Source organism: Anser brachyrhynchus (genome assembly GCF_964034855.1).
Source record: "Anser brachyrhynchus genome assembly, chromosome: 32".
Classification (NCBI taxonomy): Eukaryota; Metazoa; Chordata; class Aves; order Anseriformes; family Anatidae; genus Anser; species Anser brachyrhynchus.
In genome coordinates this window covers 93,880-114,601 of record NC_137725.1, presented here as the reverse complement: position 1 = coordinate 114,601, position 20,722 = coordinate 93,880, and the positions used below count along the sequence as shown (strand labels likewise).

The 20,722-nt window shown below is 61.9% G+C and overlaps 2 protein-coding genes across 6 annotated transcripts; one reads left to right on the top strand and one right to left on the bottom strand.

The window, feature by feature from the left end:
• Positions 1-228: 228 nt before the first annotated feature.
• Positions 229-6,912, bottom strand: AP1M2 (adaptor related protein complex 1 subunit mu 2). Of its 2 annotated transcripts, none has more exons than XM_080571469.1 (11): positions 6,717-6,912; positions 4,099-4,255; positions 3,951-4,018; positions 3,714-3,844; positions 3,484-3,631; positions 1,669-1,795; positions 1,352-1,566; positions 1,113-1,271; positions 876-1,001; positions 534-609; positions 229-426 (listed from the first exon to the last, which is right to left on the bottom strand). In XM_080571469.1, exons 2-11 carry the CDS (start codon positions 4,217-4,219, stop codon positions 404-406), a joined length of 1,194 nt encoding a protein of 397 aa, XP_080427595.1. In that variant the 5' UTR covers positions 4,220-4,255; positions 6,717-6,912; the 3' UTR covers positions 229-403. The 2 variants fall into 2 exon arrangements, with proteins under 2 accessions (XP_080427595.1, XP_080427594.1); XM_080571468.1 differs by lacking the exon at positions 6,717-6,912 and adding an exon at positions 4,499-4,637.
• On the top strand, positions 5,772-19,973 carry SLC44A2 (solute carrier family 44 member 2 (CTL2 blood group)). Of its 4 annotated transcripts, none has more exons than XM_080571465.1 (22): positions 5,772-5,904; positions 9,156-9,204; positions 9,284-9,357; positions 9,512-9,596; positions 9,688-9,772; positions 9,904-10,020; positions 10,100-10,160; positions 10,450-10,573; positions 10,746-10,829; positions 11,149-11,261; positions 11,452-11,583; positions 11,845-11,944; positions 12,073-12,165; positions 12,431-12,515; positions 12,834-13,096; positions 13,165-13,259; positions 13,501-13,604; positions 14,022-14,095; positions 14,217-14,287; positions 14,439-14,527; positions 14,841-14,925; positions 17,017-19,973. In XM_080571465.1, exons 1-22 carry the CDS (start codon positions 5,871-5,873, stop codon positions 17,121-17,123), a joined length of 2,124 nt encoding a protein of 707 aa, XP_080427591.1. In that variant the 5' UTR covers positions 5,772-5,870; the 3' UTR covers positions 17,124-19,973. The 4 variants fall into 4 exon arrangements, with proteins under 4 accessions (XP_080427591.1, XP_080427589.1, XP_080427590.1 ...); XM_080571463.1 differs by having other exon boundaries at positions 15,326-19,973; XM_080571464.1 differs by lacking the exon at positions 5,772-5,904 and adding an exon at positions 7,137-7,338.
• The last annotated feature ends 749 nt before the right edge of the window (positions 19,974-20,722 follow it).

The following is a 20,722-nucleotide window of genomic DNA, read 5'->3' as shown; positions in this document are numbered from 1 at the left end:
CCCCCCCATTTGAGACCCCCCCCATTGAAACCCCCTCATTGAGACCCCCCCCTTCCCATGATACCCACTTGAGACCCCCCCATGAGACCCCCTTCCTGTGAGACCCCCCCCATAACCCCCCTACTTGAGACCCCCCCACACTTGAGACCCCCCCCCGAACCTGAACCTCCCCCCACTTGAGATCCCCCCCCTGTGCCCCCCCCCAAGAAAAGCACGGAGCCGGCCCCATCACAGCTCCCATCTTTATAGGGACAGAGGCAGAGCAGGGGGGTCCCCAAGGTTGGGGGGGGTCCCCAAGGTGGGGGGGGGGGCAAAGGGGGGGGCGAGGTGTCTCTGTGGCGTGTGGGGGGGGTCTCCGTGGGGAGAGTCCTTGGGGAGGGGGGGGCATGGCTGTGGCCCCCCCTTAGCTGGTGCGGAGCTGGTAGTCTGCGGGAGGGGGAGCAGCGGTGAGGGGGGGTCCCCAAAGTGTGTGGGGGATCCCCAAAGTGGGGGGGGTCCCCAGGGCGGGGGGGCCCCGGGGGGGTCCCACTCACCCCCGCTCTGGGTGATGTAGCGCACCCAGGGCAGCGCCTGGTAGCCGCTCTTCTCGATGATCTTCATGTACCGCACCTGGTGGCACGGCGGTTGGGGATGCTGTGTGTGTGCCCCCCCCCCCCCCAAAAAAAAAGAGGACCCCGACACCCCCCCAAAACCCAGGACACCCCCACGGGCCGTGTCCCCACTCCCCTGTCCCCAAAACATCGCGGTCACCTCCCTGGGGCCACCCCAACCCCACCGCCCCTCCGACGCGTCCCTCCCACCCCGTCCCCGAATCCATCGTGGGGGGGGACCCCGAGGCCACCAACCCCCCCCCCCCCGCAGGCCCCGGTGGTCACCTGGATGCCCGAGACGGTGAAGTAGGGGATCTCGAAGCGGACGGCGATGGGCGGCCGCCCCTCGTCTTCCTCCTTCTCCACGCTGGGCAGCCCGAAGTGGGCGCGCATCAGGTGCTCCTTGCCCCCCTGCGCGGCACGGCGCGGCTGGGGACGGCGCGGGGACGACCCCGTGGGGACGGCGGGCACCCCGCTGCCGCCCCCGTCCCCCCACCCCCCCCACCCCCCCGGCGGCCTCACCGGGAAGGATTTGATGCTCCAGACGACGAGGTTCTTCTCGGGGAGGTACCTGGCCGAGCCCACGCTGGTCTTGAATTTGGGCGAGTCGGCGTCGCTGGGCACCGGCACCGCGATCTCCACGCCGTTGGCCACCGACTGCTTCTTGAACTGCGCCTTGGCCTTGAGGGGGGGGACGGGACGCGGCGACGGGGTCAACGGGCGGCCTCGGTCCCCTCCGGGGTGCCGCCGGGGTGCCTCACCTTGACCATGATCTCGACGCGGCTGTGGGAGAACTTCTCGATGACCGACTCGATCCAGATGAGCGGCTTGGCGCGGGTGCCCAGGCGGTAGGACATGAGCTCGAAGTCGCCGTCGGGCGGCACGAAGGAGATGGTGCGGTCGCTGTCGAAGCGCGAGAGCCGCACGCACTGGTGGAACTTCACGTCCTCCAGCTCCACCGACTTGTTCTTGCCCCCTGCGGACGGGCGGCGCCGTGGGGGACGCGCACCGCGCCAGGGGACGGGGACGGCTCCCCCCCCCCCCCCGGCGGCCCCGCGCCCACCCCGGCGGCACTCACGTCCCGTCAGCTCGAAGAGGACGCGGTCGTTCAAGCCCAGGCGCAGCTCGGGCATCCCCGAGAGGAAAACCTTCAGCTTGATGGTGCCCACCACCTCGCTGAGCAGCACGCTGCCGCTGGCGCTCACCTGCGGGCACCGGACCCAGCGCTGGCCCCGGTCCCGCCACCACCACCAGTTGGGTTCCAGTCCCACCGCCACCAGTTGGGTTCCAGTCCCACCACCACTAGTGTGGCCTCAGTCCCACCACCACCACCAGTTGGGTTCCAGTCCCACCGCCACTAGTGTGGCCTCAGTCCCACCACCACCACCAGTTGGGTTCCAGTCCCACCGCCACTAGTGTGGCCTCAGTCCCACCACCACCACCAGTTGGGTTCCAGTCCCACCACCACCACCATTTAGGCCCCAGTCCCACCACTACCACCACCAGCCCGACCCCAGTCCCACCACTACCACCATTCTGGCCCCAGTCCCACCACTACCACCACCAGCCCGACCCCAGTCCCACCACTACCACCATTCTGGCCCCAGTCCCACCACCACCACCAGTTGGGTTCCAGTCCCACCACCACCACAATTTAGGCCCCAGTCCCACCACTACCATCACCAGTCCGACCCCAGTCCCACCACCACCACCATTTAGGCCCCAGTCCCACCACTACCACCACCAGTCCAACCCCAGTCCCACCACCACCACCATTTAGGCCCCAGTCCCACTACCACCACCAGTCTGACCCCAGTCCCACCACCACCACCATTTAGGCCCCAGTCCCACCACTACCACCACGAGTCCGACCCCAGTCCCACCACCACCACCATTATGGCCCCAGTCCCACCACCACCACCAGTTGGGTTCCAGTCCCACCACCACCACCATTATGGCCCCAGTCCCACCATCACCACCAGTTGGGTTCCAGTCCCACCACCACCACCATTATGGCCCCAGTCCCACCATCACCACCAGTTGGGTTCCAGTCCCACCACCACCACCATTATGGCCCCAGTCCCACCATCACCACCAGTTGGGTTCCAGTCCCACCACCACCACCACAATTTAGGCCCCAGTCCCACCACTACCACCACCAGTCCGACCCCAGTCCCACCACCACCACCATTATGGCCCCAGTCCCACCACCACCACCATTTAGGCCCCAGTCCCACCACTACCACCACCAGTCTGACCCCAGACCCACCACCACCACCAGTTGGGTTCCAGTCCCACCACCACCACCATTTAGGCCCCAGTCCCACCACTACCACCACCAGTCCGACCCCAGTCCCACCACCACCACCATTTCGGCCCCAGTCCCACCACTACCACCACCAGTCCGACCCCAGTCCCACCACCACCACCATTTCGGCCCCAGTCCCACCACTATCACCACCAGTCCGACCCCAGTCCCACCACCACCACCATTTAGGCCCCAGTCCCACCACTACCACCACCAGTCCAACCCCAGTCCCACCACTACCACCACCAGTCCGACCCCAGTCCCACCACCACCACCATTTAGGCCCCAGTCCCACCACTACCACCACCAGTCCGACCCCAGTCCCACGACCACCACCAGTTTGACCCAGTCGCTCCCCCCCCCCACCAGTTTGACCCCAGTCCTCCCCCCGGCCCCACCGATTTGGCCCCAGTTCCCCCCCCACCATCTCCAGCCCCATCTCCAGCCCCAACCCCACCACCACGGGCCCCACCACCACCACCCCCCCTCACCGGCGGGCACCCAGCAGCAGACCCCGCCGCGTTGGGACCCCCCACCCCCCATTTTTTGGTGCCCCCCGTTTTGTAGGCTCCCCCCCCCCCTCACCAGCAGGTTCATCGACTCGATCACGTCGATGAAGACCTCGTTCTTCTTGTACTTGATGCCTTCGGAGCGCCAGGACACGGCGTTGGTGACGGTGGTGGGCACGCGGGACTTGCCGGTGTCCAGCTTGTTGCCCTCCTGCGTGATGTACCTGAAGGATGGGGGTGATGGCGGGGGGGGGGGGGGGTCCTGCCCCCCCCCCCAAAGCCCCCCAATCCCCCCGCCCCACTCACTCCTGGAGGATTTTGCTGTCGGTGGTCTGCGGGAAGCCGAAGTCCATCAGCTCGTCCAGCAGCTCGTAGACGATGACGAAGTTGTCCCGGATGCTCTCCTCCTCCAGCTCCTTGAAGTACTCCGAGAAGACCTGGGGGGACACACACGGGGGGGGGGGGGCTCCCACCTTTGTCACCCCCCCCCAGGAGGGTCCAGCCGGGGTCACCGACCCCCCCCAAAATCCCCCCCGGCCTCACCTCCACCACCTTGTAGAGGAAGGAGAAGACCAAGGAGGCGTTGGCGTTCTTCCTGGTGGTGGCCACCACTGGGGAGGGGGTTAAGGAAAGGCGCCGGGGTGGGGGGTGGGGGGGTCCCGGGGGTGGGGTGGGGGGGCAGGAAGGATACGGTAGAGGTTGGCGTGCTTGATCCAGAGGAAATGAACCTGGCCGCGGGTCAGCAGCGGGGCCAAAGCCCCCTCCTCCTCCTTCTGCAGCAGCAGCCCCATGAAGTGCTCGATCTCCCCCATGCTCACGTCCCCCTTGTAGTTGCGGCTGATGAGGGGCTGAGGGGGGGGGCAGCGAGGGGGGGGGGGGTCAGCCGGGACCCCCCCCCCCTTCCTTTGCACGCCCCTCGCCCACCCCGACCACCACCGCTTCTCCACGCGCGTGTCCCCAAGGATGGCGGTGACGGTGGGGGGGGGACCCGCCGTGACCTTGGCTGACCTTGAGGCCGGGGCCCATGGGGTGTTGGGGTCCTGGGGTTGGGTGGGGAGCAGGGGGGGGGTCCCAAAGGGGGGGGGTCTCACCTTCCCCTTGAGGTCCAGGATGAAGACGGCGGAGGCGGACATGGCCCCGGCTGCCGCTTCCTCCTTCCCCGTCACCTGCGCCAGGTGAGCGGCTGCGCCCATGGCCCGGTGGGGCCTTAAAGGGGACGGCTCCGGGGGGGGGAGGACTCGGGGGGGGGGGGGGGTCACAGCCCCCCAGCCCCATTTTGGGGGGGGCCCCAAGCTCGGCTTGGCCTTGTCCCGGGGGCTGCGGGTGGCTCCGTCCCCGCGTGGGGATGGGGGACGGGGAGGGGTGGGCGGCACGGATGGGGGGGGCCCCACATCGGACCCACAACCTGGGGGGGGTCATGGTTTAACTGGGGGAGGGGGGGGGGGTTGAGCAGCCCCCCGGCACCCAGGACCCCCATGCGTGGGGCTGGAGGGGCTGGCAGCCCCTTCCTAGCTGGGACCCCCCCATCCTGGCCTGGGGGGTACATCTGTGCAGGCCCCCAACACCTGGGACCCCCCTTCCTGACCCTCAGGGGCTCCCCACAGCCCCCCCCCCTCCCCGGACCCCCCCCCCCCGATCCAGGGGGGGCTCCCTGCAGCCCCCCAACACCCAGAACGCCCACCCTGACTGTGGAGGGCTCCCTGCAGCCCCCCCAAAAACCGAGACCCCCACCCTGACCCTGGGGGGGCTCCCTGCAGCCCCCCAATCCCCAGACCCCCGCTCTGATCCTGGGGGGGGGGCTCCCTGAACCCCCCCCGGTCTCCAGGACCCCCAACCCACCCTGGGGGGGCTCCCTACAGCCCCCCAACACCCAGCCCCCCACCCTGATCCTGGGGGGGGGGCTCCCTGAACCCCCCCCGGTCTCCAGGACCCCCAACCCACCCTGGGGGGGCTCCCTACAGCCCCCCAACACCCAGCCCCCCACCCTGATCCTGGGGGGGGGGGGGGCTCCCTGCAGCCCCCAACACCCAGCCCCCCCCAACTGTGTGGGGGGGCTCCCTGCAGCCCCCTCCCCCACCCTGGACCCCCCCCCCCCGATCCTTGGGGGGGGGGGCTCCCTGCAGCCCCCCCCCCAACCCCCAGGACCCCCAACCCACCCCGGGGGGGGCTCCCCGCAGCCCCCCAACACCCGACCGTGCGCCCCCCCCCCCGCCCCAGCACCGAGCCCAACCGTGATGGGCATAAGGGGGGGGGGGGGGGGAGCGATTTTTTTTGGGGGGGGGTCAGGGGGCGGGGCTAAGAGGAGGGGGCGGGGCCACGGGCGGGGGGCGGGGCCACGGTAACGGCGCCCCCCCCCCTCCCCCCCCCCCTTCGGTTGCTCGGAGCCGCAGGCGCAACGCCCCGGGAGCGGCTGCAACGGCAGCGGCGGGGGGGGGGGACCCGGAGCATCCCCGAGCCCCCGCCATGGGGGGGAGGAAGGACCCGGACGGCGCTTACGGTACCGGGGCGGCGAGGGGACCCCCGGGACCCTTGGGACCCCCGGGACCCCCCCCCTCGGTTGTCTCCGGGGGGGGGTCCCCACGGATTCCCATCCGTTATGGGGGTCCCCTCCCCGGCAGCAGCCTGCCTGGGGGTCCCCGGGGTGGGTGGGCTGCTGGGGGGCTGGGGACCACCAGGGTGGGGGGGTCACCAGGTTTTGGGGGTCACCGAGTTTTGGGAGCACCGAATTTGGGGTGGGGGGGGGGGGGCGGCACTGGGTTTTGTGACTGCCATGAGTGGGGGCTGCTGGGTTTGGGGAGCACTGAGGTTTGTTTTTGGGGGGGGGGGGTGGTACGGCTACCACCGAGCGTGGGGGCCGCCGGGTTTGGGGACCACCGGGTTTGGGGGCCGCTGGATTTGGGGGCCACCAGGTTTGGGGACCACCAAGTTTGGGGACTGCTGGGTTTGGGGGGCACCAGCTTTGGGGAGCACTGAGTTTTGGGGGGGGGGGGGTACGGTCACCACCGAGTGTGGGGGGCACCCCGTTTGGGGACCACCCCGTTTGGAGGTTTGTGGGTTTCGGGACCGCTGTTTTGGGGGCTGCTGGATTTGGGGACCACCGAGTTCGCGGATTGTGAAGTTTTGGGACCACCGAGTTCGGGGGTCGCCGGGTTTGGCGAGCACCGAGTTTTGGGGGCTGCCGGTTTTGGGGCCCCCCCCCCCAGCTTTGGGGACCACCGAGTTTTGGGGGGGGCGAATCGTGCGCGGTGAGACGGGGACGGTCTCAGGGTGGGGCACCGCTGCTGGCACCCCGAGTGCCACCAACCGGACCTGGGCGCGCCGACGCGGTGCCACCGTCCTCTGACGCCGAACCGGGGGGTCCCGGCGTCCCCATGGGCCGGAGGGGGGGGCACAACGGGGTCACGCATCCCGGCCCCCTCCGTGCCCCTCTTTTGTTCCCGCGACGCATCCGGGGGTGCTGAGCCCCGCTCCCTGACATCACCGGCAGCCTATGAGCCGCGGGGACATCGCGGCGCCGCCGTCCCCAACCCTCCGTGGAGCCGCCCAGCGCCACGCTGATTTATTTATACCCCCCCCCGCAATATTTATTTGTCCCCTAAATATTTATTCAGACCCCTAAATATAGCAAACCGCCGGGATGAAAACCAAAACCAAACCGCGCTGTGGTCACCGCGCCGCCCCGCCGGCGGGCGGAGGGTGGTGGCCGCCGTGGGCGGTGGGCGCCGGGGCGAGGATGAGGAGGGGACGAAGCAGCTGCGAGGCGAGGATGAGGAGGGGATGAAGCAGCTGCGCCTTTAACGGCGTGTTTTGCACCGCCGGCTGCGGTTCCTGGCAGACCGGCACGCCCAGGGCTGAGCGCGCAGGGGCTGTTTTGGGGCGAGCGGCGAGGGGATGGGGGACCAGGAGGAGGAGAACTACTACGGCAAGCACGGTAAGGGTTGGGGGGGAAGGCGTCGGGGTGGGGGGCGCGGGGTTCGCCCCCGACCCCGTGCCGGGGGCCCCTCGGCGGCACCAAGGAGTGGGGCGCAGGAAGTTGCGGCGGCCGAGATAAGGCATGGCGCGAGCTCGGCCCCGCTTTGGTTCGCGGTGCTTCCTGCCTGCGAGGCGGCGGGGAGGGTTCGTTAACACCGAGGCCTTCGTTAGCGCGGCGGTTAATGGCTAACGAGGGCGGCCGGGTGGATCTGCTGTTTATGGGGCGGCGGCGCCGAGGGCACGGAGGGCGCCGTGCAAGGGTCGAGGCCCCCGAGTGGGTGTTTTGGGGCGCAGCGTCCCCAAAAAGGGCTGGGAGCTCCCTGGGATGTGGTGGGGTCGCCCCGTGGGGGCGCAGCTCCCTGGGGACCCCGAAACCGATGGGTGTGGGGCTGCTCCGGGCACCCCAAAACCGATGTGCATGGTGTGGGGCTGCTCCAAGCACCCCAAAAACGATGTGTGCGTTGTAGGGCTGCTGTGGGCACCCACAACTGATATGTGCATGGTGTGAGGCTGTTCTGGGCACCCCGAAACCGGTGTGTGCAGCACGGGGTTGCTCCAAGCACCCCAAAACCAATACGCGTGGTGCGGGGCTGCTCTGGGCACCCCAAAACCAAAGTGCATGGTGTGGGGCTGCTCCAAGCTCCCTAAAAGTGATGTGTGCAGCACGGGGCTGCTTCTAGCACCCCAAAACAGATGTGTTCCCTGCGTGGGGCTACTCCAGGCACCCCAAAAGTGCCTTGAATCAGACGTTTCCCCGATACCAGGCTGCCCTGAGTGCCCCCAAACTGGTGTGTCCTCTTGTGGGGCTGCTCGCAGCCCCCCAGAGCTGACGCATCCCCTTGTGGGGCTGCTTCAAGCACCCCAAAACTGCTGTGTCCCAGCGTGGGGCTGCTCCAGGCACCCCAAAAGTGCCTTGAATCATACGTCTCCCCAGAAGCAGGCACTTCAGGCCCCCCCCAAACTGATGTTTCCTGGTCTGGGGCTGCTGTGGGCACCCCAAAACCGACTTGTCCTGGTACGGGGCTGCTCTGGGCACCCCAAAATTGACTTGTCCTGGTACGGGGCTGCTCTGGGCACCCCAAAATTCACTTGTCCTGGTACGGGGCTGCTCCCAGCGCCCCAGGACTGCCTCGAAGCAGACGTGTCCCAGCTCCCGGCCGCTCCCACACTGGAACCGGCCTCGCTGGCTGAATTCCCACCCTAAAAATAACGAGGGGCGAAGGAGCGCGGCTTAACCACCGGGCTGCCGGGCAGGAGCGGGTGCAGGTTGCAGGAGCAGGGGAATGATTTCGGAGAGAGCTGTGGGGAAACTTGCTCTCCAAGGGGATAATTGTTTCCACGCCTGGAAAGCAGAGGCGCTGAAGGAGGGAAATGGCAGCTGGAGATTATTTTCCTCCTGCTCCTGGTTCTCCCAGGCCTTTTGTTTAAAAGCTTTGGGGGGGGGGGGTGTGTTTGGGAATCGGGGCTCCCCGGTCTGCACAGGGACGGCTCCTGCTTTGCTCACGTCCGCGTTGGGTTTTGGTGCATCGTTGTCACGAGGAGGGGAGAACAAACCTAAAGGGTGGGCTGGAACTTTTCCAGCAGCAATGGGAACGGGGTGGGGGTGTCATTTGGATGTTCCCCCCCCCTCGGCAGCCTGGTCTTGGTGGCAGCATCGCGTTCCCAAGGGCGCGGAGGTTTCGCTGCCTCCTTGGGGAGGCGGCGGGGAAGCGAAGGGAAAACTCCTCCTCCCCAGTGGTTTTTCCAACTGAGCCGGTTTGTTCTCCATCCCCGCAGGGACGCCGCAGAAATATGACCCGAAGTTCAAAGGTCCCATCTACGACAGGTAAGAGCAGCCCCCCCCCGCGACCCCCTGGTGGGGCCGGCGGCCGTGCTCACGGCCCCGCTTCTCTTCCCGGCCGCAGGGGCTGCACCGATGTGGCCTGCTGCATCCTGCTGGTCCTCGCCATCGTGGGCTATGTCGTGGTGGGCATCGTGGGTACGTATGGTGCCGGGGGGGTCCGAGGGGCCGGGAGCTCCTCAGTACATATGGTCCCGGGGAGGTCCGAGGGGCCGGGAGCTCCTCGGGAAAAATAGAGGTGGGCATGGGGCCGGAGGTAACCAAACTGCCCCGTTTTGTCCCCACTGCCCAGCGTGGACGCACGGGGACCCGCGGAAGGTGATCTACCCCACGGACAGCCGCGGGCAGTTCTGCGGTCATCAGGGAACGGCCAACGAGTAGGTGCCCCCCCCGGTCCTCCCTGCTCGTGTGCTGCTCGCTGGCGTCGCGACGCCCCCGGGGTGGCATTTTGAGCCGTTTTCTTTGCAGGGACAAGCCTTTCCTCTTCTACTTCGACATCGTGAAGTGTGCCAGCCCGCTGGTGCTGCTGGAGTTTCAGTGCCCGACCACACAGGTACTTCTGGATGCTCTACCGGTGCAGCTCCCCGGTGCTGGGCTTCTTTAAAAAAGAGAAAAATGCCAAAAACGAAGGGTTTTGCGGCATTCCTGGTGCACTTCCCCACCTCCTCCTCTCCTTGTTCCTAGATCTGCGTGAGCAAATGTCCGGACCGGTACATGACCTACCTGGGTGCCTACCTCGTGCCCGCCGACCTGCAGTACTACCGGCAGTTCTGCGTGCCCGAATTCGGGGACCTGAGCAAGGTGCGTCGGGCTGCGCCGAGCGGGGCTTCGTCCCATCTCAGCCCCAGAACTTCACCTCCCCCTTGCTGTCCCCATCCAGGCTCCCATCGAGGTGCTGAAGGACAAGGAGTGCCCGGCCATGCTCATCCCCAGCACCCCACGTATGTCTGGAGGTGGCTAACGAGCTGCCGTTAACTGGTTAACAAACTGGGACCCTGCTCATTGCGGCTGGGGAAGCGCCCGTGCTCGCTTTGTTTGGGCTTTTTGGGATCCGAGCTGCCCGTTGGGGATTTTGGGGGAGGTTTGGGTGGGTTTGGGAGTGCTGCTGGGGGTTCGTCTCAGCGGGATGCTGGACGGGAGCAGCACCATCCCTGGGGTCGCCGGTGGGCGAGCGCGTTTGGGGGTGTCCCATGGGGGGGGGGGGCATCTGCTGAGCCCCCTCTTTTGCAGTGGCTCGCCGCTGCCTCCCGGCCATCCAGGCCAAGAAGGGCGTCATCATGGTGGGGAACGAGACCACCTACGACGACGGGCGCGGGAGCCGCAGGAACGTCACCGAGCTGCTCGAGGGGGCCAAGTAGGTGCCGGCGAACACGGGAGCAGTGACGAGGCTGCTGCGTTATCGTCGCTTCGGGGGGGAGCAAACCACGAGGTTTTTGTCTGCACCGCCGCAGGCAGAGCGGACACCGACGCTCTCCCCTGCCTTTTGCTTTTATTTTATTATTGTTATTTTTTTTTTCGCGTTCCAGAAAAGCAAACGTGGTCCTGGAGATGAGGCAGCTGGCCATGAAGATCTTTGAGGACTACACGGTCTCCTGGTACTGGATCATAATGTGAGCAGAGGCTGGCGCCCGTGCGGCACCTGCTCCTGAGGGGCAAAGCTCAGGAGTTCCCCCACCGTTTTCTGCCTTTTCCTGACTTTTGCATAATTTCCATTCAAACCTGACAGCAGAAGGGTGGCAGTGGGTGTAGAGGCTGAAGTAAAGCAGGTCCTGAAGGACCGAGCTGTCCCCTTCCCACACCAGAGAGGCCCACAGGAGTGGGAAGTGGCACGGGGTTTTTTGGAGCGTGTTGGAGCAACTTCGCCCCCACCCCAGTCACCCTCTGTCACGGAGAGTTTCCATTTCTAAGGCTGCCTTCTTCCTCCCGCAGAGGCCTGGTGATCGCAATGGTGGCCAGCTTGATCTTCATCGTCCTGCTCCGCTTCCTGGCCGGGATCATGGTCTGGGTGATGATCGTGCTGGTGATCCTGGTGCTGGGCTACGGTGAGCGATGTCCTCGGCGGTCGGGAGCCTTCTCCGTGCTCTCCCTGTTTTCCTTTCCCTATCTTAAGCAGGGTTTGCATGCAGAACCCCCCCAGGCAGAGTCCTTGGACCCAAATATCGGCGGGGTTGGGCAGCACCTCGCTCTCTGCTGTTGAGTGCCAGTACGACGATTTTCTGCTTTCCACCCCAGGAATCTTCCACTGTTACATGGAGTACGCCAAGCTGAAGGGGGAAGCTGGTTCCGACGTCTCCCTGACGGACCTTGGGTTTCAGACGGACCTGCGCGTCTACCTCCACCTGCGGCAGACGTGGCTGGCGTTCAGTGAGTCCCTGTCCTCCTGCGGACACGGAGAACGTGCTCGGGAAGGGAGAGCACAGAGACTTCGGGGCCTTCTTGGCCTCTTGGTGGCCCTCTCCAAAAAGCTGGGCTACGGAGGGTGGCTGTGCTTGATGCCACGGGATGGATGGAGCACGTGAAGGCCGTGCCGGACGTCCCTCGGGGATTGCTGGGCACCACGGTGGATTGGGAAGGCGAGGGTGGACGGTGCCCGTGCGCTGACGGGGCTCCCCTTCTCCCTTCCAGTGATCATCCTGTGCGTGGTGGAGGTGGTCATCATCCTGCTGCTCATCTTCCTCCGCAAGAGGATCCTCATCGCCATCGCGCTCATCAAGGAGGCCAGCAGGTACGGGCCACCGCGTCCCCGGGCGGAGGTGGCCGTGGTCACCCGTTGCGAAGGGAGGGGACAACGGGGTGTCCCCGTCTTCACGAGGACTTCCACGGGTTCTAACCGCCTTCCCCCGTCCTCGGCAGGGCTGTTGGCCACATCATGATGTCGCTGCTGTTTCCGCTGTGCACCTTCTTCCTGCTGTGCCTCTGCATCGCCTACTGGGCCAGCACGGCCGTGTATCCTTTCTCCTTCCTTTTCCTGCGCGTTGGCTCCAGGGGAAGGAAGCCGTGGAGACACTAAAGGTCCTCCAGGGTGCTGAACTCGTTCCAGAGTCAGGGATGCATCCGCTTGCAAAGCCGCCAGCTGCGGCCTCTGGGTTAAAAGAAACAAAACCCATCGTAGGGAAGCAGAAGATTGGCAAGAGCAAAGCTGCGTTGGGCGTGCTGAGGATCCAGGCTTGTGTTTTTGTGAAGTCGTGTCTCCTTAACTGCCGTGCTGCAGCTTCCTCTCCACCTCCAACGAGGCCGTCTATAAGGTGTTCAACGAGTCGGCGTGCCAGTTTTCTGGGCAGACCTGCAGCCCAGAGGTGAGGATGTCAAGAAATTCATTCCAATGCTATGCTTTACCCGTGAAAGAAAAGATAGCTTCTTATACAAAAAATACTTTGGTGGTCATTCAAGCCTGTAGGCTCTTACAAGCGAAATTCCACACTTCTGAACTCATATGCATCATCCTGTTATTTTTCTTTAAGCTGTTTTATGCGCAAAGCTTGCTTTTTGATCTGAGCAAATGTACAAAACGTTGAGCAGGATCAAGTCTTCTGAAAGCCGGTGTGGCTTTGGGTTGACCACGAGATGTCGTCGGTCCGCCTCACGGTGCCTAAAATTCTTCTGTCCCCCCCCAGAAATTCAACACGTCCAACGTCACCAAGCTGTGCCCCGACGCCCAGTGCCTCTTCGCGTTCTATGGGGGAGAGACGGCGTACCACAAGTACCTCATCATCCTCCAGTTCTTCAACGTCTTCATGTTCTTCTGGCTCGCCAACTTTGTGATCGCGCTGGGGCAGGTGACGCTGGCAGGCGCCTTCGCCTCGTACTACTGGGCCTTCAAGAAACCTGACGACATGCCCGCCTTCCCCCTCTTCTCCGCCTTCGGCCGCGCGCTCCGGTACGTCCCTTGAGGAGCACCGCGAGCTTCTCGGGGTTTTCCGCGTCTAACCGGAGCGGTTTTCCCAGGTACCACACCGGCTCGCTCGCCTTCGGGTCGCTGATCCTCGCCATCGTCCAAGTCATCAGGGTCACCCTGGAGTACCTGGACCACAGGCTGAAAGGTACCGAAACGGGGCTGGGAAATGAGTAGGTGGGCATGGCCGGTGTCTCTGCGGTACCAGAGCCCATGGGGGACGTCTCCCTCCTTGGAGATGCTCCCTTGAGGTGCTCCAGATGTCTGGAGGTGGTCAGGGGTTGGACCAGATGGATCCAGAGGCTGGGACAGGGACGTGGGCACCTTGAGGCTTGCAGAGGGCCTCTGGGTTCAGCTGCTCATCCTCCTGTCCCATGGTGTTCCTCCAGCTGCAGATAACAAGTTTGCCAAGTTCCTCTTGAGCTGCCTGAAGTGCTGCTTCTGGTGCCTGGAAAAATTTATCAAGTTCCTCAATAGAAACGCCTACATCATGGTAAGGGTCTGCCAGCGTTGGGCGCCCAAGGGGTCATGGCTATGGGGGGTATCGGCATACGCGGGGCTGTCTTTGGGAGGCTGTTGAGACCCGTGCCTCTCAATTTCATGGGAAAACGAAGCTTTTCAGCATTTTCTAGCTGTTTTGCTGGAAAGCCTCAACGTTCACTGTGTTGCCTCGTCTTTGGCACAACCTTTTCAGAGAAACCAGGGTGGGGGGGGATTTGGCTTTTGGCCCAGTTCGGGTGCTGATGCTTGACCTGCCGGTGGAGGAAAAAGCGCTTCCAGGTTTGGGATTTCTCCAGCCGGCTGAGAATTTCACTCAAGAGATGGGATGAATCGTGGCCTCTTCTCTGGGCCGAATCCTGCACAATGCTGTTCCTCACCTCTCTGCTTCCGTTTCTGTGACCCCTCCTAGATTGCTGTTTATGGCACCAACTTCTGCACCTCCGCCAGGAACGCCTTCTTCCTGCTGATGAGGAACATCATCAGGTGAGGTCCTGCTCGAAAGCCTGGCCTGAGGGCGAGTTCCCGGTGTCCAAGCCCCTCCTGCTGTCAAAGAGGCAGCCAAATGTCCGCTGGGAGCAGGCGCTCACCTCTCTCTCATTCCCAGGGTGGCCGTCTTAGATAAAGTCACCGATTTCCTCTTCTTCCTCGGCAAACTCCTCATCGTGGGCAGCGTTGGTAAGTGTTGGCCAACCTAAGCTTCTCCTTGGGGCATTTGCTGCACCCGGAGCCTTCCCAAAGCCTGTTTTTTGGGAAGGGGAGCCTTCCCCAAGCCCCCTCGCTCTGCCCAGGGTCCTGCAGCCGTTTGTGTGATTTTTTTGTTTTCCAGGAATCCTCGCCTTCTTTTTCTTCACCCAGCGCATCAAGCTGGTCCAAGACACAGCGCCGCCCCTGAATTACTACTGGGTTCCTATTCTGGTGAGCTGCTTTCTGCTCTGCTGGGGAATTTAGATGTGACCAAAAGAAATCCGTAGCAAGAATGCCTTAAAAATGCTGCTCCGCTGGCTGTCTCTGCAGAGCTGCTTTGTGCGGGCTTATTTTCCATCGCCACTGAAATGAGCCTTTGTTTCGGCTGCTGGCTAGGAGGCGTCTTGCCATCCGGGCTGGCTCCGTCCACCCTTGCTGCAGACGCCTTTTGTTCCCTGTTCCTTTCTGTTCCCCCTCCCCCCAGGGAATTTGGGATTCTCTCCTCCTTGCCAGGTTCCACCTAACCGCAGTGTTTCTCTTTCAGACGGTGATCGTGGGCTCCTACCTCATTGCCCACGGGTTCTTCAGCGTCTATGGCATGTGCGTGGACACCCTCTTCCTCTGCTTCTGTAAGTGTCCTCCTCCCGCTGGGCAGCAGAACCTCCCTCCGCCCCAGAGCCATCTGGACCCCGGGGTTTGCTCCCCTGGCCTCTCCGTAGGGTTCTCTCCCACTCTTTCCTTCCCCACCTTCCACCTGCCTTCCTACCAGCCTCTACTCTCCCCTCTACCTGGAAGCCCACAGCCTGTCTCTGGGTCTCTCTCTGTTTCGGTGCTTTGGTTTTGGGGGAACCTAACTGCTACTAACTTCAATTTTCCTTTTTTTTCCCCTTTTGTTTTGCTTCCTTCCCTTCCTCGTGTCTCTCCTCGCTCTTCTCCTCCTCTCACCTCTGCTCTGCCCTTCCCTGGCCTCTCCCGCTGTTTTGTTCCCCTCTCCCCATCCCGGCTGCTTCTTCCTGGGGTTGTGAAAAGGTGAAGATCTGGAGAGGAACGATGGATCTCCCGAGAGGCCTTACTACATGTCCCCCGAGCTGAGTGCCATCCTGCTGAAGGGGACCCTAGAGCCTTCCAAAAGCGCCGATAGCCAAGGCTAGGGCTGGCCCCGGGGTGGCTGCGTGGCCCCAGCAGCCTTCTCCTGCGGCCGCGGTTGGTGCAGAGCTCCCAGCTGGATGTCCTCCAGGTCCTCCCGGCCGGAGGGGTGCTGGCTTCTCCCTGCTGTACCGACCCCACCTCCCCGCCCAATAATGAATACTCGTGTGTGGAAGGAACAAATCTGGAGTTAATCTGGGCTCCTGCACAGCCGGGCACGTGTGGCCAGGAGCTGTTGAGCCACGCGTGCCCGGTGCCGGTGTGCGGCCGGGTTCGCTCCCGGGGTGGTGGAAAACCGGTGCCCCCGCTCCTCGCCCTGTGCCAAGCGGGTCAGCGCACCCGAGGATCCCCGTGCGCGGTGGCGGACGTTTCGCTTTCAGTTCCTGCAGAGTGTCGGGTGTGAGGCAGAGCACGCCCTTCTCGTGGGTGAACCCCCCCCGCTGTTGTTGTAGGGAGGTTAAAAGGAGCAGCTGGCGGTGGTTGCAAGCTGCTGGGGCTTTTACTCGCAGCCTCCTGCGTTTAACAAAGATTTTTGGGTCCTCCTGCTGGTGGCGCAGAGGTTGAGCCCCTACGTAGAGGCTTGCCCGGTGCTGTACGAGCTCTGCTTGCTCCAGAGCTGCTTTGGTCGGTGGTTTGGCTGCTCTGTGGGTGGAGGAGCTGCAGGACCACGATGGCTTTGTGGCGGCTGGGTCCTCTCCTTGTTTTCTCTTGATGCCCCAAGGGTGAGCAAGGCTTAAGGAACGCCGTCCGTGGCGACTCACCCTGCGCGCCATCCCGCAGCTCGCGGTACAAACCCCGAGCAGACGGAGCGCCACCTCCAGCAGGACAAAGGCGCAGTGTCGATGCTTGGATTCCCATCCCGGCGTCGTCCCTTACAAAACGTCCCAGAGCTCTCTTTGCTCAGCTCTGACGCTGGTGCTTTGCGGTTTGTTTTTTTCTGTTGTTGTGGTTGTGACTTTCTCGCTGGAGCAGCTGTTGGGCGCCGAGGCCAACCGGTGCGTTCAGTGCTGGGAATGCACCTAATTACCGTGTTGGCGAGGGCATTGTGTGCTGGGCGAGCAACGCTGAGCAAAATCCCTTTGTACTCGTGGCCGGAGCAATTCGGGACGCAGAAGGAGCAAAAATCACTTTGTGCTTGTGGCCCAAGCAATTCAGGACACAGGAGGAGCAGGGAGGGAGGTGGAGGCAGCACTCCGGGGTGACCTCTCCTCGCAGCTCCTTCCTGCAGCGCTGTTAAACCTTCCCAAGGGAAAAAAAAAAAAATAATTGCCAAACCTTTACTTTCTTCCACGTAACAATCAGGAAGTTCTCAGAGCACAGCACTCCCTTTAAAACAAGGAGCGGCTGTGACGTTTCGCACGCCCGGGAGCCTTTAGGTGCAGCAGAGGGAAAATCCCCTCTCCCCACGATGAGCTGAAAGCCCTTTATTTCCACGGGAGCGCCCCAAAGGAATGTTCCTTAGCCGGGTGGCACAGCGCTCCTCTGCCATCTCGCTGCCTTTAAGCTCCATGCCGCGGCCGTGCCAACCCCTGTCTGTGGCCCCCGCTGCTGCGCGGGGGGGTTTCTCGTTGCAGTGGAAGACCTGGAGCGAAACGACGGCTCGGCCGAGAAGCCGTACTTCATGTCTCCCGACCTGAAGAAGCTGCTGAAGAAGACGAACAAGGGCCAGCCGGAGGCGTAGAGCCCGCCGCGTCCTCCCCGCTCCTCCGTTTTTTCCCTTCCCGCGCCGGGAGCAAGGTTGCGGGGTTGCACCCGGCGCTCAGCACTGCTTGTCCCAGGAGAAAATGCTGTCTCGATGCACCCAAACCACCAGCAAGGCTCTGCGCAGAGCAGCGGGGAAGGGCTCATTTCAGCGAGGACTGGGTGATGGTTAACGATCCGGCGTTAATTGCCGGGGCTGTATAACTCAGCACGGCTCAGCCCCTGCCCATCCCACCTTGGGATGTTTCTGGCCAGAACCTGCTGGCGCTGATAAAAGCAGCGTGGGACCGGCTCTGGCACGAGCGCAGGGCAAAGTCCGGTCTTCAGGGGGCATTGAGCCAACAGCAAAGTGAATTTTAAAGTGAATGAGAAATCCGACAACGCCGTCATGTTCAGGGCAGCCGCGCTCGGCTGCCTCGTAGCGCCTGGGCAAACCCAGGCGTTGCAGTGACCGCCGAGCCGAGCAGCTGCCCTGGTGGTGGCTTTCGGCAGCTCTCTGGCTTGCTGCTGATTTGCAGCCCCCCCCCCCCCCAAAAAAAAAAAATATTTGGTTGAAATTGTTGGTTCCCACCTGGAGAGCCAGGAACGTGCAGAAACAGCCTTGCTTCTCTTGCTGTCTTTCGAAGACTCTTTAGGGTTCTGCTTTTGGGGTTTTGGTGGGTGCAGGTTAGAGAAGTAATCACTTTATGAATGAGCTCGTTATTGCTCTTATAACCGTGTGTGACGGTGGAAGGAAATCCCGGGTGGAAGGTGCCCAGCTACCCGAGGGGGCCGTGAACTGGGACAGATGGGCGTACTCTGTGCAGTTATTTCATCGTGCTGAAAGGGCTGACAGCTTCCACCCCGTCCTCTGAACAAATCCGGCGTTATGTTTTCCAAAATGTGGCAGCAAAGTGTCCCTGACACGCCAACAAAATTAGCTAGCGGTGCTTTGCCGGTGTGATGACCTAGGAAGACCCCCCCCCACCTGTGGGCATGGTAAAGGAGTAGTGTGTGTGTGTATATATATACATATATATCTTTTTTTTTTTTTTTTAGGTTTACATTAGGTAATTTTAAGCAAACCAAATGCCAAACAGGTTGCCTTATGTCCTGAGACGCCACGGGGCTTTCTGGACTTTTAGCTAGCTGCTTTTTCTGATAGGGAGGTGCAGACCTCCAGCAACTTCCATCAGAAAAACAAGGGAGATTTTTTGAGAAATAGATTGAAGGAGGTTAAATATCGCTGCCTCAGAGCATTAAAACGTAAATAAAATACCGACGCTTCCTTTCGGCAGATCACGGGAGCTACGCAGCCCTGCTGTTGTGAACGGGGAACCGCAGGAGCCACGTGTGCCAGTTTCAAGGAGGCTTTGCCCAGGTGTGGTCACCTCCACGGATTTTACCTGATTGCGCTTTATTCTGCTTTAAAATAAATCCGCCGAGGTGTGAAGTGGAGAACTTGAGCAGCTCCCGAAGCACAGGGCGGGCAGCAGGAGGTTTGCGGGGCTGCAGGCACCTCCTTCTCTTAAAGATTGCAAAACTTCTTTATTACGAGGGTTTAAATTTGGTTAGCCACGCGTAACTGTAACTCGTGCTCAAGGGTATATTCTGCTTCTTTTATACGTATTTCTCAGTAATCTTTAGATCCCTGTAGTATTTTTGTAAGACACAAGAGATGTTTTCTATTTGCACTATTAACTGCTTTGGGGGGTTCTGTGTTTTGCTTTTAGCCGTTTCCCGGTGGTTTCAGTTCTCCAGCCGTTGCTGCTGATCCCTTCCAGTACTGCTTTAGGGACAGGTGTTGAAACAGTCGTGTGCTGAGGTGATGCTAACTCGGGGGCAAAGCTTTTAAAAAATAAAAAAAAATAAAAAATAAGGCATTAAAGAGGAGAATCGTCCTCTCAGTTCAGGATAGGCGGTCAGTAGGTAAGTGGGAGCAATCGTAGGAATGTGTTAATTTTACAGCTGCAGTAGCAGCCATGAGAAAATACTTTCTGGGGCATGATTCTGGTCCTGAATTATTATTATTTTTTTCCCCTTTCCTCTGGCATCCTTGCCTAGGTTTTGAGTTGTGATTTTTTTTTTTTTCTTTCTGTTTGAAGTTTATGTATAGAGGGCAAATTCACTGCTTGCTCCTAGACGTCAGCTGTTAACTTTTCATGCTTTGGTTGTGGAAATGCTGTCCAAGGTAACAGGACCATCAGTAACCGACGTCTGTGTGCATCAACATACACCACCGCTTGCTAGGTCCGAAAGTACGAAGGTTGAAAAAGGACCGTTAACGTAGCAAAAGGTGCCCTTCGCTTGGGACGTGGGGCTGGCTCTGCTGTGTTGTGTAAGCTTGGGATTGAAGGGGCAGAATTAGGGGATCCTATTTATTTCCTGCTGAGGAAATGGCATTCACGCCACAGCAGGGTTTTGGCATCCAGAAAGGCTTCGCTCGACGACTTCCACTGTTTCTTTCTGCGAGCGCGGGCTGATGCCTGCGCCTGGGAGCGCACCTCCTCTGCCTAAGCCCTGTATTTAAAAACATCTTTCCCCTTTAGGAATAATTGCGCTCTTTTCTGTCTTGCGAGATGCTCCTTTTGCCCCCGTGATCCCCGCGTGCTCCGTGTTATTCCCCGCATCATCCCCGGGCCCTGCTTAAAAGCTGCAGGGCTGATGTTCTGCACTCCCCTTCCTTTGAAATGTGTTTCTGCGAGGCATTGAGCGCAGCTGCTGTGCACCGGGGCCCCTCTGCAAGCACACACCTCCAGCTGCAACGTACGCGCGCGTTTCCCATGTCGCATGCGGCGGTGGCGTCGACGTCAGCTTTCCGACCAGAAATAAAGTGCCTACTTGGACCTCACTTCCAGCACGCGGCTCATTTGGGGCTCTGACGTGACGGCAAAAACTTCGTCGTGTTCTCTGCGGCGACTCAGAGAGGGGTGGAGGGTGGAAGGGACCGCTGGGGACCCCCCGCGTCCAGCCCCTTGCTCAGTCGGGCCTCTGCTCTGAAATGGTGCGATCGGCCCATTCGCCTCACTCCAATTCTGTAAAACTTCCAGCTTTTCGGAGAGGCGAAGCCTGGGCCTTTTTCTGGAAAGAGGCCTGGCAAAACCCCGGGTGAGGGGAAAGCAGGAAACACGCGCGGCCTCGCCGAAGCTGGGAGCCGCGCCGGTGGGGATGCTCCCGCTGGACCAAGCCGTTAACACCAAGCGCCAGCTTCCCTCGAGTGCCTCGGAGAGGTTGTGCGGGGCACGGGGCCCTGAGCTGGTCGGGCAGGCCGCAAAAAAAGGGGTTTTGGGTGTGAGCGGTCACGCTGCGTGATCGGCCAGGTACGTTTACGCCGTGAACAGGCAGCAGTCTCCTGAGCATGAGCTCCCCTCCAGCACAGATCGCTTGAAACGCAGGTGGAAAAAGGGCACCAGCCCGCAGCGCTTCGCCTGCCTTCTGCCCCGTGCTGTGGAACAGCTGGGGAAAACACAGAGCGTGAGCGCGTGGGTAACAGAAACTGCTGGCTTTCACCCCAAAAATGGTAAAAAAAAAAAAAAAAAAAAAAAGGTAAAAAAAGGGTAAAGGGTAAAAAACGGGTAAAGCTCGCTCGAGCGCACTCAG

Bases quoted from the DNA above. Each gene is read 5' to 3' on its own strand.
- AP1M2 (XM_080571468.1), bottom strand. From the start codon at position 4,600: ATGGGCGCAGCCGCTCACCTGGCGCAGGTGACGGGGAAGGAGGAAGCG. The intron at 1,567-1,668 runs GTGAGTGCCGCC...GCCCGTCCGCAG, and splicing joins CCTCTTCGAGCTGACGGGAC to GGGGCAAGAACAAGTCGGTG. The intron at 1,272-1,351 runs GTGAGGCACCCC...CCCCCCCTCAAG, and splicing joins GCGTCGAGATCATGGTCAAG to GCCAAGGCGCAGTTCAAGAA.
- SLC44A2 (XM_080571462.1), top strand. From the start codon at position 7,299: ATGGGGGACCAGGAGGAGGAGAACTACTACGGCAAGCACG. The intron at 9,773-9,903 runs GTACTTCTGGAT...CCTTGTTCCTAG, and splicing joins TTCAGTGCCCGACCACACAG to ATCTGCGTGAGCAAATGTCC. The intron at 14,926-15,325 runs GTAAGTGTCCTC...GGTTGTGAAAAG, and splicing joins CACCCTCTTCCTCTGCTTCT to GTGAAGATCTGGAGAGGAAC.